At 34.8% G+C, this 17,766-nt stretch overlaps 3 protein-coding genes across 3 annotated transcripts; 1 reads left to right on the top strand and 2 right to left on the bottom strand.

Moving 5' to 3' along the window:
- The first annotated feature begins 954 nt into the window (after positions 1 to 954).
- On the top strand, positions 955 to 8,281 carry DEG2 (DEGP protease 2). The gene is made up of 21 exons (XM_088816211.1): positions 955 to 1,258; positions 1,543 to 1,719; positions 2,248 to 2,298; positions 2,771 to 2,844; positions 2,994 to 3,057; positions 3,745 to 3,789; positions 3,861 to 3,968; positions 4,245 to 4,322; positions 4,590 to 4,656; positions 4,848 to 4,906; positions 5,162 to 5,261; positions 5,836 to 5,915; positions 6,201 to 6,257; positions 6,518 to 6,621; positions 6,802 to 6,889; positions 7,002 to 7,087; positions 7,212 to 7,236; positions 7,336 to 7,407; positions 7,519 to 7,569; positions 7,654 to 7,714; positions 7,795 to 8,281. The coding sequence occupies exons 1-21, from the start codon at positions 1,079 to 1,081 to the stop codon at positions 8,040 to 8,042; spliced, it is 1,875 nt and encodes a 624-aa protein (XP_088672337.1). The 5' UTR covers positions 955 to 1,078; the 3' UTR covers positions 8,043 to 8,281.
- Positions 8,282 to 8,642: 361 nt separating this feature from the next.
- On the bottom strand, positions 8,643 to 10,824 carry LOC105953747 (putative indole-3-pyruvate monooxygenase YUCCA10). The gene is made up of 3 exons (XM_088816212.1): positions 9,982 to 10,824; positions 9,236 to 9,469; positions 8,643 to 9,126 (listed from the first exon to the last, which is right to left on the bottom strand). Exons 1-3 carry the CDS (start codon positions 10,600 to 10,602, stop codon positions 8,833 to 8,835), a joined length of 1,149 nt encoding a protein of 382 aa, XP_088672338.1. The 5' UTR covers positions 10,603 to 10,824; the 3' UTR covers positions 8,643 to 8,832.
- Positions 10,825 to 15,264: 4,440 nt separating this feature from the next.
- NET3C (Kinase interacting (KIP1-like) family protein) lies at positions 15,265 to 17,040 on the bottom strand. The gene is made up of 2 exons (XM_088816209.1): positions 16,409 to 17,040; positions 15,265 to 16,123 (listed from the first exon to the last, which is right to left on the bottom strand). Exons 1-2 carry the CDS (start codon positions 16,509 to 16,511, stop codon positions 15,429 to 15,431), a joined length of 798 nt encoding a protein of 265 aa, XP_088672335.1. The 5' UTR covers positions 16,512 to 17,040; the 3' UTR covers positions 15,265 to 15,428.
- Positions 17,041 to 17,766: the final 726 nt, after the last annotated feature.

The raw sequence follows: 17,766 nt of genomic DNA, 5'->3' as shown, positions 1-17,766 counted from the left end.
CAAAAAAACCATTCCTATGGACGAACGGCCAAAAAAACAACTATAAAAACGAAAAAACAAATGTTCATATGTTATATGCATCGGAGCAAGGGGATGTACTTCATCACAACAACTCACAGCTATCTCCTTGTGAGGTATTCCAACACTAGAAACAATAAAAAGTTGGACAGAAATTGAAAGGATGAAAAATACTAGCCAAAAGTTAGATAGGTATTGTGGAATTATTAGCCAAAGCCACATTGTTAATAATTTAAAAAAATATTTCAAAGATAATCATACGTCTGGTTTTAAGAGAATCGTCGTGCGTAGACATTGATTTCATTTTATTTTTGTCATAGAGAGAAGAATTGAGAGAAAATAGAGGTAGATTTTTTTTATTTGTGTTCGTGATTTAATAAATTTCAGTGCGAGATTATATAACATCTTTCTTAAATTAATTATTCTTTGATAAAGAGTCCAAACTTAAATTCACCTGATTACAAGTAACAAACAAGATTATGAAATTATTGGATGATTGAGATTAAAAGTTTAATTGTAGTAAAATTATTATAGGAAAATTACAGTCTACATCCCTCAAGTGTGCACCGATTTTACATTTGGTCCCTCATATTTGCGAGAAATACATTTGGTCCTTCATGTTTCAATAATTTGACACTTTTGGTCATTTCCGTCAATTACAGTTAGTCCGTCAGTCAGTGTTGGACACATGCTTGTTTCCGTTATTACTAACGGAAAATTGACGGAAATAATTAAAAGTGTTGAATTTTTGATACATGAGGGACCAAATATGTTTTTTGCAAATATGACGGACAAAATGTGTAAGCAGTGCAAACTTGAGGGATGAAATTTGTATTTTCCCCAAATTATTAAAAAAGATAAAAAATAATAAAAAAATGTATATGGACAGAAAGTAAGAAGTAAATACTAGGTGAGAAAAATCTCAAATAGTTACCTGTTCTTTTTTACTCATCAAATGGCAGTGGGGGATAAAAGAAGTAGATATTTTTTTTAACCGTTGCAAAAGGATAAGGAAAACAGCATACCTACTTCGCGCTCTCTCTGCGTTGCTGAATTTTAAATGGCAATCGCAGCCGCAAACTGCTTGTTCTCCGGCGTCACCTTCGCCACCACCTACCGCCTGTTCTCCACGTCGCATAAACTCAATTATTTGTCTAGTGTTCGTAAACCCTCCGATGACCAAAATCAAATTCCGATTAAAGTAAAATCGAAGAAATCCCCGTGCAAATCGGCCATTCAGGTATATAAAACCCTTGTTTTTTCTCTTGGATTTTGTTTAATTTGGTTCAATATATTAATTCCTTTTTGAATGAGGAGTAAATTCAGAATATGTTATACATTGCGGAGTATATTGGTCGAGGAAAAAGATAATTGTGTGGAAGAATCATGTTCTACGAATCTGTTCGACTCTTTTGCCTGAACTCTTCTATACATATTTTGTGGTAGAATGTATCTGGGTGAAGTATAAGTGTATAACAAATTCCAGTGCCAAAGTTGTGTTTTATATTCTGTTACTGAATCCAGGATGAAGAGTTCACCCCGAGGTTCCGATCGAGATCAAGAGATGAGAACACCTTTTCAAATGCCGATGGTAGAAGTGGTGGTGATAGAACTGGACGAACCCTATCGAAAGCCTCCAAATCACCTGGTGTGCAGAAGAAAGGGAACCAGGGGATTGTGGTTGACTCGAAGGAGCAAAAGGTATATAGATTCCAGGAACCAAAACCCTCGACTATTTTGAATAAAGTCTTCATTTGTTATTTATGTTTTCTAAGTATTTAATTTCTTGATTGAGATGAAGATATGGAGATGAATGTCGCTTTAGAATTAGCGTTGCTGTCATATATAATTTAAAGTGTTGTAAATTCTGTTTTGTAACTTGCTTGTAAATGATAATGTAGTGATGATATGAAATATTTAGTTGAACAATAACAACAATTTCTTGCGTCCCTAGCATAATTAGACTTCATCTTGTATTAAGAAAGTTTTGATGCATAGAAATCGGTATGATCAACTATTCATGAATTTGATGGCAATACTAAGCTATTATCATTATGTGTGATATTTTATGATTATCTATATATGAAAATAACAGGCTTAATATTTCATTCAGAATATTTTCTCATAACTTGTAGTTATTTTGTTCTCCGGTAGCTATTTACCGAGGCATTTTTTGCTGTCGTCTACTAATGATTCGGTTCCTTGAGCATAATCAGTTATCCTTCGCAGGTAGAGACGAGTAATCTTCAGAATGCTTCTTCCCTTAGCGCCGTTGTAAAGGTAATATATATTATTTAGAAATATGCTAGTTATATCATTGTTGAAGTTATTTTTTTCTCCTTTCATATATATAGCTTTATTTTTCTCCTCTTGTTCTCATACGTGGATTTATTTTTCTTTCTACATCCTTCCTTAATACTTGCCGAACTTATAATGATTAAATTGTGCTATCAAGTATTTCCGTAAATCTCGCTTCTTATCTACATCTAGAAATGACCTAAAGCTCATTTTTATTTTATTTCATCAGTATTTAATTTTTCCAAGCATGAAAATGGTTATAATCAGTTAACAAGTATTTTATGCAATTATTGTCAATGCCTGGTTTTCCTTGTACTATGTATCTTGCCCAACAATAGTTTTATTGAAGTCCCAAATGGCCTTATAGAAAGATTGTCATAATCCCTCTCATAATCCTACTGGTTTTGAACTATCAGAATTTGAATTTCTCTTCTTTTTTTTCCTTTTCATCCAGGTCTACTGTACTCACACTGCACCAGACTATTCCCTTCCGTGGCAGAAACAAAGACAGTATACAAGTACTGGCAGGCATGTCCGAGCCACCTTTTTCTGCATGTCATTGTTTCAAGAAAGTGTCATTTCTTTTTTAAATTCAAGTTTAAAAGCATATCAGAAATCTTTTCTTTTGTCACTCCATTTCATATACTGCTTGATGAAAATTTTAATTTACTTTGCAGTGCTTTCATGATCGGGGATGGGAAGCTGTTGACAAATGCTCACTGTGTCGAACATAATACACAGGTAACATCTGAATGTTGGATGCGCTCAAATTTATGTTTACTTTACATGTTGCAGAAATAACAAGTTTAGTGTATTATGTGGAGGCAGCTAGTATATCTTTGCATCAGGCTCCTATTAAAGGACTCGAAGACTTTTGTATTATATTTGATGTCACTGTTGACATCAGTGATGTTGGTCTCTTACATTATCAAGTCATGAAATAAAGAAATGTTGTCTAATATCCTCATTATGTTTTCAATGACAGTGGGAGTTTTTGTAACTTCTACTCGCTATCTGCTATTACATGCTTCTTTGGATAGTGTTGTAGCTTTAAGGAATTTAAAATCTCTCGGCAAAAAATCAGTCATTTACTTTTATTCAATGCCCTTGATTTTAATTTCTATTAAAGTTGAAGTCATTAAAATCGTACTTCTTGTTAGCTAATATTGTTTTTTGTATTATTCTCCAATTTACTTGACTTAAGCTAATAGATTGTGATTTTAATTTCTATTAAAATTGAAGTCATGAAAATCATATTTATTGTTAGCTAATATTATTTTTGTATTGTTCTCCATTCTACTTAACTTAAGCTAATAGATTGTTAGTCAAGGATACAAAATCTATCCAAGCCTCCTCACTATTTCATGTCCTTATGTGCTGTACGGGTATGCTTCAATTATTTGATGTTTAATGTTTATCATATTACAGGTCAAAGTAAAAAGAAGAGGGGACGATACAAAATATGTTGCCAAGGTTGCCTTCTATGATATACATTTACCCACTGTTATCTTCTTTTACTATACTGACTCTAGTACTTGGTTTAGGTCCTAGCAAGAGGTGTAGAATGTGATATAGCTCTGCTTTCTGTTGAGAGTGAGGAATTTTGGAAAGGAGCTGAGCCTCTTCAACTAGGAAGCTTGCCAACTTTGCAGGTTCGCTTTTTTTTTTTTTTTTTTGGAACTGGTTTAAAATATGTGCATTTCTGTTGTCATTTTATTTTGTGCCAAGTTATACCTTTTTGTTCCATTTTGTGCCTGCAGAGGCTTATCTCATGTTGAATTTGTTGGCTACTTATTGCACTTGCATAATTAACACTTACAGAAGATACACACATTCAGTAAATGGCATCATACCTTTCTAATTTAATATGACATTAATAAACATGAAGTTCTCACACATGTTTCCTTCTTTCCCCCTTAAACTTGCAGGATTCGGTAACTGTTGTAGGTTATCCACTTGGAGGAGAAACCATATCAGTGTCTAAGGGGGTGGTATCAAGAATTGAGGTTTGTTCACTCTATTAAGCTCTTGGATTAGATATTAGCAATAAAATTGACATGCCATGATGCCATTGATTATAGATTTTGAGTCTTTAGCCTACATCCTGATGGGACCTGCAAGTATATGATAAAACATCATGATAAAATAAATATAAAACTCCAATTTTAGAGTTAAAAACAGCATAGAATTACCGATGATTCAAAAATGAATTTCAGCTATTATTTCTGAATTTGTAGCTCTCCTTCTAACTAATATCTGGCATATACTTTCAGGTAACATCATATGCTCATGGATCTTCCGAGTTGCTTGGCATTCAAATTGATGCCGCAATAAATCCTGGTAACTATATTTTGTGAAAGTAGGAGTTAGTCTCTCTAAGTGGAACCATCTGCTGGTGGTCCCATATTTTTCAATTTGCTCTGCAGTGCTCATTACGCAAGCTTCTTTTTACTTTTTGTACCCAAAATACACTTCCAAAGTTATGTTCCATCCCTACACTAAAGTGCCATTAGTTATTTAATCATTTTTAGGTAATAGTGGTGGTCCTGCATTCAATGACCAAGGAGAGTGCATCGGAGTGGCATTTCAGGTAGTCTTTTTAAATAAAATTTGTTTCAGAAACTTTTCAATTTAGATATTAGTCCTTATTTACCCACTTTGCTTATAAGAAATTGATTTCCGCCATACTTTTGCGATGTCACTACTCACTATGATTTAAGGACTTCTTTATTTTGTTTGAGGTGTCCATGGTCCTAGTTTCAGAGATCCCATGGTTTCCGGACCATCATCATCATCATCATTTCCTATATCGCCATATGTTATTCTCAGATGATCTTTCTTTTAGGTATACAGATCTGATGATGTAGAGAATATTGGCTACGTGATTCCAACAACGGTTGTTTCTCATTTCCTTGAAGATTATGAGAGGAATGGGAAATACACTGGTGAGATTTCCTTCTCCAATGAGCTGATAATTTCATCCCTGGCACTAGTCTACTTGGCATTTAGTGATAGAATAATGAAATTTACTAGTGCTCATTTAATTTGTAACGAATTATACCATCATTTAAGACATTTAGAAGGAAAGCTGGAAATATGAGGATATGAATGAAGAATTACTTGTTCAGACTTATTAGAATTGCAAAATATATTAGGGGTACCTATTCATGAAAGCCTTTTTTGATCTATGTAAACAAAATGTTGAAGTGTTGGTATATTGTCATATGAACAAACCTCTCTGCTAGGTATATGTTGCTTTTCATCATTAAATATATTCTCTATTTATGTAATTATGTGCCACACATTTATCGATGTAAGAGTGTAGCTCAGCACAGATTTTCCAGGATGCTAGCTTGAGAAATACAATTCCACAGTAATCTTCCCCCAAAATGATATGTATTGTTTGTATTCATTTTCCTCTCTGAGCTATGGTGATCATTTTGAAATCTTGATGGTAGTGTCTTTTGCTACTCATGGAAGCGAGCTGAATATTTACAATAACTTGGCATAAACTCTCAGGTTTTCCTTCTCTTGGGGTTTTGTTGCAAAAATTGGAGAATCCAGCTTTGCGGGCGTGCTTAAGTGTGCCATCTAATGAGGTCTTGCTCTTTTTTATTAACTGGACTATGATGATACATATAACTGTATGTCTAACATCTACATTTTATTTATATTCTTAACATTGTCGATTGGCGTCATCGATTATGGATTAGTTTCTGAATTCTGACACGTTAAACAGTTAGATTTTTATGTTGGTTGGTTAACCTCGGATGAGGTGTTTTTCATTTCCAATTTATCAATAAGCAGCTATATTGCTGCTTTTCGTTATTATTGGTTAGCATACACTAAGCCTTTTCATAATCTTGAACTACTTGTCTCTGCAGGGTGTACTCGTGCGAAAGATTGAACCGACTGCCCATGCCAGTGATGTGTTGAAGGAGGTATGTGTATCTTTTTAATTGTGGAGCTTTCCGTTGATCATTTTCCTCATGGATGCTCTCTGACCTCAAATAATTATTGTTCACTTTCGTATGCCCTTATCCCAGCATTTTATTATTGATCATTTATTGCTCTTCGTCAGTGTTTTCATCATTTTTTGTTCCCAATCCTGTCTTTCTGTTCTGCAATTGCATGGTAAAACAGTGAGAACGATGACCTTTTTCCTGTGAAGTAACATCTGGTTCATTAACTGTCTTTACAGGGGGATGTTATTGTTAGCTTTGACAATGTTCGTGTTGGGTCTGAAGGGACAATACCCTTTCGGTCATCTGAGCGAATTGCATTTCGCTACCTCATCAGTCAAAAGTAAAATTTACTTTGGCATCCATATTGAACTTATCATGGAATCAATTTCAATACTGTTTTCATTTACCATTTTCTAGTTAACTTTCACTTTTTTTTTTGGCCCTAACCTTCTTCAAAGCAGTGCATCTTATTTTGTATTAAGCTGATACTCATGCCTTTAATGCTGATGATCAATGTCAGATTTACGGGTGATGCAGCAGAACTTGGTATTATTAGGAATGGACAATTTATGAAAGTCCAAGTCATTTTAAATACGCGAGTGCATTTGGTAATTCAAATACTCTTTTTTACTGGGATTAGATAGTTCATCTGTTGATATAATACTTGCATCTATGATATTAAATGGGTTTCTTTTTCCCCCTTATTTTATTCACCTGAAGGTTCCGTATCATATTGATGGAGGTCAACCTTCATATTTAATAGTTGCTGGTTTGGTGTTTACACCTCTTTCAGAACCTCTGATAGAGTAAGTTCGTGAGAGTTTTACAGTTTTTGTGGCTGATTTTGCATAAAATAGATCTTAAACAGATTATGCTCTGTTAATCTCTCGTTCTGACTGTTATGTATCTAACTTATGTTTGTTTTGACAGTGAGGAATGTGAAGATAGCATTGGGGTACAAACAAAATTTATTTTATTCTTTCATTGCCACTCAATAATTCAATTTTAATTTTCTTGAGTTCACTGGTTGACTAGTGGCTCTGTTTATTATCAGTTGAAATTATTGACCAAAGCGCGGTATTCTATGCCAAAATTCAAAGGAGAGCAGATTGTGGTCCTATCACAGGTATGTAGATGTCTATGATGCACCTTCCAGAACATCTTATCACCCGTGTATTTTTGTATGAACTTGTGTGTATGGTGTTTTTGGCTTACCATTTGATAATTTTTTGTTCAGGTTCTTGCAAATGAAGTAAACATCGGATATGAAGATATGAGCAACGAGCAGGCAAGTCAATTGTAGCTAAATTATATACTTGTGTCTCCTTCAGCTTGCGGGTTTGAACTTACTAAGATAAAAAATCTGTGACAGGTTTTGAAGTTAAATGGAACTTGGATAAAAAATATTCACCACCTGGCTCATCTAGTTGATTGTAAGTGCTAGTTTCATCTCCTCTATGTATCTATTTCCGTGTATACCCGGCACTAATCGTTTTGGGCACTTTGGTCGCAGCTTGCAAAGACAAATACTTAATATTTGAATTTGAAGACAACTTTTTGGTTGTTTTGGAGAGAGAATCAGCTTTATCTGCTTCGGAGAGCATTCTGAAAGGATATGGAATTCCATCGGTAAGATCTTGTGATCTTTTGGAGCCATACGTAGACTCCACCGGACAAAATGAATACATTAACCGACACGAGTTTGGTGACACCCCTGTTTCTAACTCAGAGGTTGGTTACGATGGTCTTCTTTGGGCGTAAGTGTTTTCTTATTCTTTTCCAAATTATTTTTTCGTAATTTGAGTTAATTAATAATTTACTCATTCTTTACAAAGTTAATTTTTGGCAATTTATGGAGCAGAAGTCAATTTTGTAGAGAGTGTAAGGTATTCGGAGAGTGTAGTGTAAATTTTGTAGAAATGATGAAATCTTGAAAACCAAATTTCTTCTTTGAGAAGAATAGTCGACTGGTAATAAGTAGGCAGTTCTGTAGTTCCCAAGTTGGAACCTTTTTAAATAACAGAGGATAACATTTTTGAGTAACATTAAAGAAAGGTTAAATTACGGCCACCCCGAGGTAAGCCCAAATTACCAAAAAAAAACCCTAACGTTTAGATATCACAACCAACCCTCAACTATGTATGGTCTTATGAAAAAAATCTATCTTTCGGTATGTAAATTTTTAATACAGTAAGAATAGTACCCCTCAACTATGTATGGTCTTATGAAAAAAATCTATCTTTCGGTATGTAAATTTTTGATACAGTAAGAATAGATGTGTAAGACAATACATCCAAATATGAGGGGGCTTTTCCTAATTTGAGCATATATCAGGGGTTGCCGAAAAGAAAACCACTTTCCTAGTTTAATTTAACTCGATTTATTTATCATTGCAAATATAATAAACAGAGCAGCCATAATGCAGTAAGAAAATCTTGAAAAACAAAATCAATCTATGACGTTCTAGTTCCACAGTAGACAACTAACTATATTAGCTGTTTTTGCTGTTCACAAGAAAAAAAAAAAGAAAAAAAAAAAGAAATAGGGAAAATCAGGGCAATAGTTGTTTGTTGATATGATTGGCTATGTTTTGGGCGTCGGCAGCAGCACCGTACAATCCCCTGCGGGCGAGACCAGCGCAGTAGAGCCCATTCTGCCCCTTCCAATGGTTTGGATAACTTGGCTTTGGTAGCCCATCTTCACTCAACAGATAATCATCTCCCTTGAGCCATTCCTTGGTGGATCTTTTGAAACCTGTGGCGAATAGAATCACATCGAATGGATATTCCTTTTCATTTTCAAATAAAACGTTGTTCCCTTCAACGCTTCTTATTCCTGGCAGCACCTGTTTTGAATTATTATTATTTAAAAAAACAATAAGGGAATTAAAAATAAGTAGTAGTAAAGGTAATTAATAGTGGGAAAAAAGAAAAGAAAAGAAAAGAAAAGAAAACCTGAATTTTGCCGGACTTGATGTTGTGAAAAGTACCAAGATCGATAATAGGGTATTTGCCATACTTGACTTTGAGAGCAAAAGGACCTTCTTTAGGCCTATGAATACCATATTTGGTCAAATCACCATATACTATTTTGCTCATCATCGTTACGAATGAGTCAACCCACTTGAATGGCAAATATTTCAATAGAACCAGCCCTGCGTACACCATCCCCCTCGACACTACATGTACCTGCATGCATGCGCATTAGTTTAGTTCCCACATCCAACATTATTTTATTTATTTCCATTTTCCACACACACAAACACACAATCATTTTATTTTTAATCATGAAATCTTTGTCTGCAAAATAATCTTGATTATGCGTGAAACATAAATCTCATCAACAAAGTTTTCCATTTATTGAAACCCACGTTTTCTGCTTTTCCGTTGAAGCCAACCCTTTTTATTTTTTAATTATCAGTGGCGTATTATAGAAAATATATTTAGGCTTGTCCAAATGAATTTATTTTTTCAAAATTAGACTTTTATTCCCTAAATTGTGGATGATAAAACTATGGGCTAGATTAATTAAATAAATTGAGTCGGCGGCTATTTAAAAAACAATTAAAATAAAGAGTGCCGGTTCTAAGCATAAGACGCATACACGTGTTATTTATACAAACGTGCCGGTCTGCATGCTATATTATTACCGCCCAAAAATTATATTACTTAAAACAAAATTATTATTAAAATAATCTCACCTGGCTTCGGACAACAATGGAGGTTTTCGCGCCGGAGTTTGAAAGATCAAGTGCGATTTCCATGCCGGAGTTCCCACTCCCAACCACCAGCACACTTTTCCCCTCAAACTTCTTCCCGTTCTTGAACTCCGTCGAGTGCAACACCTCGCCGGAAAAACTCCCCAAACCCTCGATCTCCGGGATACTCGGGTCGCACGTTTCTCCGGTCGCCACCACCACGAACCTCGACCGGTATTCCTCCACTTCGCCGGAATCGAGGTTCCTAGCCGCGATCGTCCATTTTCCGGCGGTTTCGTCGTACGCCGCCGCCTCGACCGACCTCCGGTAGGCGGGGCGGATACTGAAGTGCGAAACGTAGTCGTTTAAGTACCGAATGAATTCCTCTCTGGATACGTAAGTTGGGTAGGTGGCGGGGAAAGGCATGAGAGGAAGCTCGCAGAATTGTTTGGCAAGGTGGAGATGAACCCTATCGTACGAATACTTCTGCCATAGAGAAGCGAAGCAATCTTCTCTCTCTAGAAGTATGTACGGTATTGACAGATGCTGCAGGTACGCCGCCGTCGCTAGCCCGGATGGACCGCCGCCGACGACTATCACCGCCGCTTCTCTTTGTTCTCCCATTTTTTTTTTGTTGTGTGTTTTGGAAAATTGTGTGAAGGATGAATATTTTTTTCAGTTTTTGCCAGGGTTTGGTTTTATTTATATTTATGTATATATGTGTGTGTGTGTTTTTGTGTGTGCAGGCTGGAAAATATTCAAATATGACAACTGTTTGTGGGGTCTGAATTGAATTTTATTACATTATTCTAAATTGATTTTGATGTATATATTGCATCATTTCATGAACCCGGTTGTGTCTTTTATATAGATTTTATTAGTATTTTATAATATATGTAGTGTACACTAAATAACATCATTAATATTTTGATAATCTAAGTTAAATTTTACTAGATATTGAATGAATTAGTAAAATAATCCGATCTGCTTACCAACGTGCTACCTTGTCTTTGATTCTGTCATGCAGATACTATTTGACTGTTACGGTGTTACCCTTTTCTTTTAGTTTTTTGGCAACTAATATATAAGGTCAATTGATTAGTTATTGGCATAATAAGTATGGAATTGTGTTAGAATTGAATTGAAGTACAAATTAAAATTACCTTTAATGTTAGGGTGTGAAAATATGATTTGCAGAGACGGCCATAAGTTTTTATATTTTGTTACTTGGCGTGCAACATAAGACTACGTGTTTTCAAAGACATGAATTTGTTGCTATAAATAAATAATATATATGTATAGTATTGTTGAATTAATTTGTGGGGGCCATATATATAATATATATATAGTTCTTTCCGACTTTTAATTTAATAGCCATAAACTAATTTTTTTTTTAGGAGAGCCATAAACTAATATTGATACTAAAATGAGAAAAGACTTGTTCAAAAAGATATTCCATGGAATTTGGTGTTCAAAATAACATCCTAGCTAGTTGTACATTTTTGAAACATGCATTAAACATAAATTAATATGGAGAATATATAGTATGATCTCGTACACGAACAATGACGAGGGGTGCTGAGGTCTGTCGAAGTTAACTGCCGATTTTCATGAGTTGCCGGCCGATTTTCAAAAGTTATTATCAATTTAATGGTGTTATGTTTTATGTAAATGTATTCTTAATGACAACCATCATAACAAAATATTGTAAATTAAATAACTATTAAAAAAGGTTTGGTCGAAAGTCAGAATGAATCGGTCCAACCTTGATCAAGTTGGCCATTCAATTTTATGTCAAATTCAACTCTATAATATAAGAAGTAAAATAATGTTTTACAGATGCTACGCCTTATGAAATATATTGGGTAATTACACATAATAAGACACATTTATATATAGCTGTACAGTTAATTGCATAGATCAATGGTGAAATACTAGCCTGTTCATTAGTTGTAGCATCTTATATTTAATGTAAAGTAAAAGTTGCATGGTTTCCATTTCTTATATATTTATTAACTTGCATCATGTGAACTAGGGGTGTAAACGAGCCGAGCTCGCCTCTTTTGGCTGACTCGAGCTCGAGCTCGCCGAGCTCCTCTTTTTTTGGCTCGAGCTCGAGCTCGTGTCAATTTTGTCGAGTTCGAGCCCATTGTTTTTTTCTTTTTTTTTAAATATTTTTTTAATTATTATTTTATTATTAAAAAATATTTAAAAAAATAAAAAATTAAAACTAAATTGTAATTATATATATTTTTAATATTTGTATTTATTTCTATAATATTTTACATTATTATACATTATTTAAATAAAAATAACATATAAAAAATAAAAATAAAAATAATAAAATAATAAAAAATCCGGCTCGCGAGCCGGCTCGCGAGCTCATGAACAACTAAAAACCGGCTCGAGCTCGGCTCGTCAGAAAGCTCGAGCTCGCGAGCTCGAGCTCGAAAATCGCAAGTCCGAGTTCGAGCTTTTTACGAGCCGGCTCTTCGAGCTCACGAGTCGGCTCGGCTCGTTTACACCCCTCATGTGAACCATTACTTGACATTTGACAACGACTACATCGTTGACTTTATGACTATCAAGGGAAGCTCGTTAATTTCATACGCAACTTATTTAAATTAATTAGTGTTAATGGTTCCATCTGAATAATTTATTATTTGCGTAGTAGCTCCAATTTACATCCAATAATGAATCGGGTAGCTAGTCCAATAATTGATTAAAATATTTAAAAATTGAATAAAATACAACTTTAAAGACAAGTTGGAGGATATAAAATACAACTTTAAAGACAAGTTCTTGCATCAACAGTAATACTCATTGATAAATGTAAATCGCCTCAGAATTTGCAGACAAAGCTCGAATGTAAATCGCCTCAGAATTTAATAAATACTCCATATGTTCTATAATACGTGTGACTTTATAATTCCAAATGCTGCATTAATTGTTTATTTTTTAATTTATACCCTTATTAATTGTATAGCACTCTTTCTCATTAATTAATAAATAAGGATATTTTGGTCCATCAATATCTATTCTTCTAAAATGAAGACATATTTATTAAGATTTTTAAGATTTGTGACAAGGTGAAAAAGGACACCTATTTAAGAACGGAGGGAGTAAATAATATGAATTTAATAATGGTGGAGCCAAGTTTCGATGACCTTATCACCGAATTAAGATTATTTTTTTAAATATTATTTAAATTAAATATTTAAGTTAAATATGTTGGGCCCATTAGCTATGAACAAATCCATTAGGCACTAACCTATTTCTTTTATTTCTATAAGCCCAACTATATGTATATTTCTTGTGTTCTGAAGGATAAATCGAGTAGCCCACTAACCTATTGGGCTTATGGAATAAATCAAAATTGCAAGTGTGTTATCCTTAATTACCATTTAACGTATGATTAGGTCATGTAATAAAGTAAATGACAGTCAACCTCTAAGATAAAGTCAAATTAAGAAAAAAATATTTATATTTGAATAATTGCAACCCACCCCTCAATTATGAATCTTCTTACACGTTCACCTTTACGGGATCAAATTTAGTGCAATCTTTTAAATTATAAGAAATATTCTCTAATTTGTACCCGTTTTACCCCATTCAAGTTCTACATTATGAAACAAGATAATTATAAGATGTGTCTTTTGACTTTTAAAAATCGGATTGTGTTACATAAAAAACTGCATTCTTTTCATAAAACGAGTTCAAACTAAAGAACATTCCATGGTATATAGAAAAATTATGTTGAATTTGACACCCTGAGCATGGAGTTGTAAGACATCTCATAATTGAATTTAGAGGATGATTTGTAATTACCCAAACATGAAGAGTTTCCGTAACGAGACCTTATCTAAGGGGTTGTCCGTAATTTACTAACCATCTTAATTCAATCAATCATAAAGAAAAAAGAACGTAAAAAATTAAGAGATCAATCTTTCACTACGAAACAAAAACGTAATTTTGCCATGGTTATTATATTATATTTTGTCTTGTGACTATCAATCTGGTTGAAGAAAGTGCCTTCTCTATCTCTCCTTGATCAAAATATTTTTTCTAAATATCAAGTAACTAATACCTCATCTTTTTATTTAATTATTTATTTTTTAAAATATTCACCATGCAAGAATCCAAATCCAAGACAGCCTCAAATCAAATGAAATTAACCCCGCCATATTAAATTATTCCAAATCCAAAGGATAAAATTGTAATTGTACAATCCACCATTATTATTCCCTTAAGCTAAATACAAACACAACAATATCACGGACTCTGTGAGTAATAAATAACTGCCATTTAGGTAGAAGACAACTGCAAACCAATTCACCCTTCATCTGTTAGTCTTTCCACAAACAATTCTTTGTCCCTTACCTCCCCTCTGCTTAGCTGTTTCTCCCAATCACCCCCTGCCACCTGTCACTCACCCCACCCCACCCCCACCCCCCTCTGCCATTTAATCCCTCATCATAGATATGTCTTCACAATCATTCACTCACTCATAGTACTATCATCTTTCTGTCCAAAAAAACTTGCATTTATTTCATCAATTAAAGATTTGATTTTTATTTTTCATTTCAATCATCATTAAATGGCTTACTCATCCAAGACTCCATCTTGTGCCATTCTTGTAATTACTACAACATTTATTGCAATCTTGTCATCAACACTAGCTACATCAAAAGAGAGCAATTTGCCATCTTCAACAATCTCAGCTGCACCTGCATTACTACCCGATCCCGGTTCACCGTTACCCGCACCGGCATTGTCGCCGGACATGTATCCCGATTTTCCATCGCCGGGTGGCTCTGGTCTTTCTCCAGCTGAATCTTCAGTACCACTAATCCCTTCAAGCCCAAGCCCGCCAAACCCGGATTCAATCGCTTCTCCGGAGCCCGCTTTCGCCCTGTCGCCACTCGGCGTCTTGCCGGATTCCTATTCGTGCAGGATGAATGTGCCGTACGTGTTCTTCACCTCAATGGTGGTCTTGTTTGGTGGCATTTGTGTAAATATGGCTTTATAGTGCTCTCTCAAACTGCAGACAAGTTAGTTTTATGTTTTTAAATTAAAATAAAAACATATAATGAATCAAATTGTGTATGCGTTTGGGGTTTCTACTATTTCTATGTACTAATGATTGTAATATTTATGAATCAAATTTGCTGTTTTTCATGTTTAGTGGTATTTGTACTATGTAGATAATTGCTACATTGTTCTGTAACAGCATACATATTTTATTTATTTTTAATCAAGAAATTGAATGATTTGCAATCCACATCAAAAATAACAATAATAAATTACATTGAATGCATAAAAGAATACAGTACATAGTTGATGCCTAGTTTAAAAAGAATTCCTGCAAGTCTTTAAACAAATATACTGATAATTGAAATATTCCTACAACAGTAGTTCTATATTACTAATACATATAGTACATAACACTCTTATAGCGCGACTAAATTAGCCGGCGATTTTCCGAACCCATTGAACAACTTCCCGAAGAAACCCTCTTTCAATTTGTTGTACTCGGTTTGATTTTCTTTCTTGGGAGCATTTTTCGCAAGATTCTGCCTCAGATATAGATTCTCTTCTCTGAGCAAATCCATGGCTAAACTCAGTTGCCTAATGACTTCTCGTTTCTCTTCGTCTTTTTGCATCAGTTGCTCTTTCTGAACCTCGTTCTCTTCTCTAAGCCCCTCCACTTCTCTCCTCAGCTTCGTAAGTTCCTCCTCGATGGCGCCACTCCCCAACACTTCCTCTGTTCCGGAACATTCTAGAAGATCTTCGACCGTTTCTTCTTCTTCCGGATCATCAACTTCCGATTCATCGGACTCATCTGGGCCGTAAGCCTCAGAGTAGCTATCGTATGCTTTATCGTTTAAGTTCAAGCTTAACGATTTCTCTAGTCGATATTTGGTGAAAGATAACGGGGAAGAGGACCATGGGGTTACGAGACGGGCCCCGTTTTCTGATTTGACTAGATCGTACCGCTCGGCTAGCGAGCGGTGAGTCCGATAAAAGTCTTCGACCATGCTGATTAGCTCGGGCCTCTTCTTGTAGTACATTTCTGCTCGTTGTGCGAATGAATCTGCGTCTTCTTCGATCAGCTTCAGCATTGTTTTGGCCTTGTCATCGAGCTCTGCCATTAATTTTACATACTTATAATCAACAACAGTTCAATCCACAATAAAGCTTGTCCTTAATACTTTATCCACTCATTACTCAACTTTTAGCAACTAATCATTTCAATTTATGTAGATCTCAACACAACGGTCATTTATCCATCTTAAATTAGAAAAACAATAATTATATTCAAATCCCGAGAGAGAGAGAGAGAGAGAGAGAGAGAGAGAGAGAGAGAGAGAGAGAGAGAGAGAGAGAGAGAGAGAGAGAGAGAGAGAGAGAGAGAGAGAGAGAGGATCACCTGCAAGAGTTGACTGAAGCCAAATGGATCGAGTAGAATTACCCTTGCTGTGACTGTCGAACCACCATGAGTGTGATGATCCCCTGTTCTTCGCCTCCACCATCTCTCTTCTTCTTCTTCTACCTTACTACACAAATTGAAAATTCATAACACAAATGTATGTATACATGTATGTATGTATGTATACATGTATGTATGTATCAATGTATGTAAGTATGATTGAATTGAAATTAAAAAATTGAAATCATAGAAGAGGGGCAAAATTGAAAATACAATCGGAAGCAACATAGTATCTAAGATGGTTAATTCCACCTCGGTAAATTGAATTGAAGATCAATAAAAGCACAGACAAATTAATGCATCACAGAGATTCTCAGTTTAACTCACTGAGTCAAAGTCAGTTAATTCTTTTAATGCAGCATCTCTCAATACAAAAAAAAGGTGGTGGATTTACCTGGGAATGAACCTCCGTCTTCAATCCGACGCCGTACGATCGCCACGCTTCTCTCTCTCTCTCTCTCTCTCTCTCTCTCTCTCTCTCTCTCTCTCTCTCTCTCTCTCTCTCTCAGTGAGAATAAAACCACTCTTTGTGTTGGAGAGGAGACTGTGCTACAATTTAAACTCCATCCGCCTCGGTATCCGCACCTTTGTCTTGCTCATTTTAATCACTTATTGTCCAATAAGAATACGCCACGTGTATAACTCACTTTGGATTTTCTCAGTCTCCCGAAGAAATAGGCGTGCATCAGCACATGCAGAATTCAAATTCACATCGTATTGACGTTTCTGCCCCCCAACTAATGTCTGCCTTATTTTCAGTCAACCCAATTATTAAAGGGCAAATGCGTCAGACGAATTTGTTTCATTTTGTGTTAAATAATTTTTAAAAATCTTTTCCTTTTTTCCTATTTTCTCCTTCCAGAATTAGAATCTGAGCTGTTAAATTAAAATTCATGCTCGTGTACAGGAAAGAGGAGCGTCTTTTCTCATATACAAAAAGCAATCTAACGGTCGAAAATTAGATTGATAACGACAATAAAAATTAAATAATAAATTATAAATTAAAATTCTAATTTACTTTTTTCGTTTTCTTTTTTATTTTGGCCCGTGGGCTATCCTACATTGAGACCCAATGTTTAATGGGCTTTTCAATAAGTAATTTATGATTTATCCATCATTCCTAAATTTAAGGAAAATTACCAAGAAGTCCCATATAAAAACTCTTACACCCAAAAAGTCCCAAAAAATATTATTCTATCTGAAAAGTCCCAAAATCTAAATATCAAAACTAAATTGTCCAAATAGTCAACTTCCAACTAATTCTATTAAAATTTAATTTGGTGGACTATATTATCATT

The sequence above is a fragment of the Erythranthe guttata genome, chromosome 4 (assembly GCF_056151865.1).
Source record: "Erythranthe guttata isolate IM_541 chromosome 4, IM_541, whole genome shotgun sequence".
Classification (NCBI taxonomy): Eukaryota; Viridiplantae; Streptophyta; class Magnoliopsida; order Lamiales; family Phrymaceae; genus Erythranthe; species Erythranthe guttata.
The sequence above is the reverse complement of the archived record's forward strand: the minus strand, read 5'-3'. Positions and strand labels throughout refer to the sequence as shown.